The following is a 4,102-nucleotide window of genomic DNA, read 5'->3' as shown; positions in this document are numbered from 1 at the left end:
GGGGTCTGCGTGTCCGGCTGCATCTTCCCCACCGGAAACAAAGGATGGGGGGTGCGTTGCCGTGACGACCTGGACAGGGGCACGTTCGTGTGCACATATGCAGGTAGGGGAAACTGACAGTTTGGTCCTGTAAGCTTAAAATTATTGTTCAGTGAAAATGTACATATAGTGGCTTCCGAAAATTTTCACCCCTTGGCATTTTTCCTATTTTGTTGCCTTACAACCTGGAATTAAAATGTATTTTTTGGGGGATTGTATCATTTGATTTACACAACACTTTGAAGATGCTAAATATATTTTTTGGTGAAACACAACAAGAACTTGAGCGTGCATAACTATTCACCCCCCCAAAGTCATACTTTGTAGAGCCAACCTTTTGCAGCACTTATAGCTGCAAGTCTCTTGGGGTATGTCACTATAAAGCTTGGCAATCTAGCCACTGACATTTTTGTCCATTCCTCAAGGCTAAACTGCTCCAGCTCCTTCAAGTCGGATGGATTCCACTGGAGTACAGCAGTCTTAGTCGTACCACAAATTCTCAATTGGATTGAGGTCTGGGCTTTGACTAGGCCATTCCAAGACATTTCAATTTCCCTTAAACCACTCGCCCCAGTCTCAAATCTCTGAAGACTGAAACAGGTCTCCCTCAAGAATTTCCACATATTTAGCACCATCCTTCAATTCTGACAAATTTCCCAGTATTGCCGATTAAAAATATCCCCACAGCATAATGCTACCACCACCATGCTTCAATGTGGGGATGGGTTTGTGCCAGACACAGCGTTTTCCTTGATGGCCATAAAGCTAAATTTTAGGGTGGGTATCATTTGTGGAACGTTCCAACAGGAATCTGTTCCAAAAACTTTGTGAAGCACAAGGTTGCCAACAAACAACGCATACAAAGTAGCAAGATCAACATTTTTCAGAATAAACGTTGTGAGTGAAAAACTTGATTAAATAGTCCACTATTTACACCGGTATCTTATTCTGCCACTATACAACATTGTATGTGTTGTTGTTGGCAACCTTGTTATTAATGAAGTCTTTGGAACAGATTCCTGTTTGGAACATTCCACAAATTATACCCACCCCAATTTTAGTCTCATCTGACCAGAGTACCTTATTCCATATGTTTGGGGAGTCTCCCACATGCCTTTTGGCGAAACACCAAACGTGTTTGCTTAATTTTTCTATTTAAGCAATAGCTTTTTTCTGGCAACTCCTCCATAAAGCCCAGCTCTGTGGAGTGTACTGCTTAACGTGGTCCTAAACACAGATACTCCAATCTCTGCTGTGGAAGCTCCTTAGTGTTCATGGTGCCACTTGCTTGGTAGTGCCCCATGCTTAGTGGTGTTGCAGACTCTGGGGCCTGTCAGAACAGGTGTATATATACTGAGATCATGTGACAGATCATGTGACACTTAGATTGCACACAGGTGGACTTTATTTAACTAATTATGTGACTTCTGAAGGTAATTGGTTGCACCAGATCTTATTTAGGGGCTTCATAGCAAAGAGGGTGAATACATATTCACGCACCACTTTTCTGTTTGAATTGTTTATTTTCGAAAAAAAACTAAAACATTTCACTTCACCAATTTGGACTATTTTGTGTATGTCCATTACATGAAATCTAAATAAAAATCAATTTAAAGTACAGGTTGTAATGCAACAAAATAAGAAAAACACCAAGGGGGATGAATACACTGTATTTGCATAAGAACCATCCCTTTAATAAAGGCTCAACTGTGGATTCAAATCAAGGATCTGAAACTGTATTAACTTCCCTTCCTTTCAGGTGTAGTTCTCAGGGCAGGACTGGACTCCGACGAGCCCCTCCCACCCAAGCGCCAGAAGGCGGACCTTCCCTCCGACGACGAGGTGGAGGTGGTAGATGAGTGGCTGGCGCCGGCAGGGGAGGGACGAGCGCCTGCAGAGACCGTGGAGCCCTCGCCCCCCTCCTCACCTCCTGACGGGCTTCATGTGCCCGTTATCCAGAGGCCCGGGTGGAGCTTTCTCCACAGATACAAGCCGTGTTGGTGGGAACTCCCTGCCAGTCCAACCTCTAACAGGTACTGGAAACTGGGCCAACGGATGCTTCAAGGGGCTTCATGGTTCCATTAGCCTGGTTACACCAGACTGACAGCTGCACTCACCATTGTTCCACTGGTTTAACCAGGCTATGGTTCCCAATGATGAACATTGAGAAACGAGGCATTATGGGTGCCTAGATAGTATGCAGTATAACTTATTTTCTTTCCTGTTACACTTTTCCTTCTTCAGGCATGGAGGTTGAGGAGGCTGTGGAGCAAGAGAATGGGGTACAGAAGCCACAGCTGAATTCCCAACCACACATGAAAGAAGTGGATGTGAAGCTGTCTGTGTCCACAAGCCCCCAAAAACTTGGCCCAAAGCAGAACCCTATGGAGCACCTGTATTACCTAGATGCCACGAAGGAGGGGAACGTGGGAAGGTTCATAAATGTAGGTGTATGATGGTGTGACTATCTACTCCCATTCTTTAACCGACCCACACATAACCTCTGACAACTTGTCTCTACAGCACAGCTGCGACCCCAACCTATTTGTGCAGAACGTCTTCACTGACTCTCATGATCCAAACTTCCCCGTCATTGCATTCTTCACCAGCAAGTAAGTGTCCTGAATAGTCCCTTTTTAATGGGTAATGATTTTGTGATAAAACTACGCGATGGGTTGATATATCAGTACCAATAGCAGATGTAGCTTTTTCTATATTTTCTTGCAGAGTGGTGAAGGCGGGGACTGAGTTGACCTGGAACTACTCCCACAGCCCTGACAGTGACCTGGAACAGAAAGTGACATGTCAGTGTGGCTGTGAAGGCTGTCAGGGACTGCTGGCCTGAACCTTGAGATGAACACAAAACAAAATACTCCTTTATAGCCTGCTTCTAGACCAATTACATAGTCAGTTTGTGCTGTAAACAAATCTGCCTTCAGACCAGGCCACAATGACCCCAAGATGTGTATGATGGTGGACAACCAGTATGCTTTGCCCTCATCACCTTTGTCTATTAACCTGTAAATGGGCCTTTGTATACTTCATAAAAATAAAACTCAGCAAAAAAATAAACATCCTCTCACTGTCAACTGCATTTATTTTCAGCAAACTTAACATGTATAAATATTTGTACGAACATAAGATTCAACAATTGAGACATAAACTGAACGAGTTCCACAGATGTGACTAACAGAAATTAAATAAAGTGTCCCTGAACAAAGGGGGGTCAAAATCAACAGTCAGTATCTGGTGTGGCCACCAGCTGTATTAGGTACTGCAGTGCATCTCCTAATGGACTGCACCAGATTTGCCAGTTCTTGCTGTGAGATGTTACCCCACTCTTCCACCAAGGCACCTGCAAGTTCCCAGACATTTCTAGGGGGAATGGTCTTAGCCCTCACCCTCCGATCCAACAGGTCCCAGACGTGCTCAATGGGATTGAGATCCAGGCTCTTCGCTGGCCATGGCAGAACACTGACATTCCTGTCTTGCAGGAAATCGTGCACAGACCGAGCAAAATAGCTGGTGGCATTGTCATGCTGGAGGGTCATGTCAGGATGAGCCTGCAGGAAGGGTACCACACCACACGAGGGAGGAGGATGTCTTCCCTGTAACGCACAGCGTTGAGATTGCCTTCAATGACAACAAGCTCAGTCCGATGATGCTGTGACACACCGCCCCAGACCATGACGGACCCTCCACCTCCAAATCGATCCCGCGCCAGAGTACAGGTCTCGGTGTAAGGCTCATTCCTTCGACGATAAATGCAAATCCCACCATCACAAAACTGGCCTCGTCATTGAAGTGCACTTTTTCCCAGTCCTGTCAGGTCCAGCGACGGTGGGTTTGTGCCCATAGACTACGTTGTTGCCAGTGATGTCTGGTGAGGACCTGCCTTACAACAGGCCTACAAGCCCTCAGTCCAGCCTCTCTCAGCCTATTGCGGGACAGTCTGAGCACTGATGGAGGGATTGTGCGTTCCTGGTGTAACTGGCAGTTGTTGTTGCCATCCTGTACCTGTCCCGCAGGTGTGATGTTCGGATGTTCCGATCCTGTGCTGTCC

General features: G+C 45.9%; 1 protein-coding gene across 1 annotated transcript; it reads left to right on the top strand.

Annotated features, from left to right (window-relative positions):
• Positions 1–2,050: 2,050 nt before the first annotated feature.
• LOC116366966 (histone-lysine N-methyltransferase SETDB2-like) lies at positions 2,051–3,019 on the top strand. The gene is made up of 4 exons (XM_031818781.1): positions 2,051–2,072; positions 2,284–2,483; positions 2,563–2,651; positions 2,767–3,019. Exons 2-4 carry the CDS (start codon positions 2,286–2,288, stop codon positions 2,882–2,884), a joined length of 405 nt encoding a protein of 134 aa, XP_031674641.1. The 5' UTR covers positions 2,051–2,072; positions 2,284–2,285; the 3' UTR covers positions 2,885–3,019.
• Positions 3,020–4,102: the final 1,083 nt, after the last annotated feature.

The sequence above is a fragment of the Oncorhynchus kisutch genome, unplaced genomic scaffold, assembly GCF_002021735.2.
Source record: "Oncorhynchus kisutch isolate 150728-3 unplaced genomic scaffold, Okis_V2 scaffold1617, whole genome shotgun sequence".
In the NCBI taxonomy this organism is placed as follows: domain Eukaryota; kingdom Metazoa; phylum Chordata; class Actinopteri; order Salmoniformes; family Salmonidae; genus Oncorhynchus; species Oncorhynchus kisutch.
Note: the sequence above shows the minus strand (reverse complement) of the source record. Positions and strands in the feature narration are given on the sequence as shown.

Bases quoted from the DNA above. Each gene is read 5' to 3' on its own strand.
- LOC116366966 (XM_031818781.1), top strand. From the start codon at position 2,286: ATGGAGGTTGAGGAGGCTGTGGAGCAAGAGAATGGGGTACAGAAGCCA. The intron at 2,484-2,562 runs GTAGGTGTATGA...TTGTCTCTACAG, and splicing joins ACGTGGGAAGGTTCATAAAT to CACAGCTGCGACCCCAACCT. The intron at 2,652-2,766 runs GTAAGTGTCCTG...ATTTTCTTGCAG, and splicing joins ATTGCATTCTTCACCAGCAA to AGTGGTGAAGGCGGGGACTG.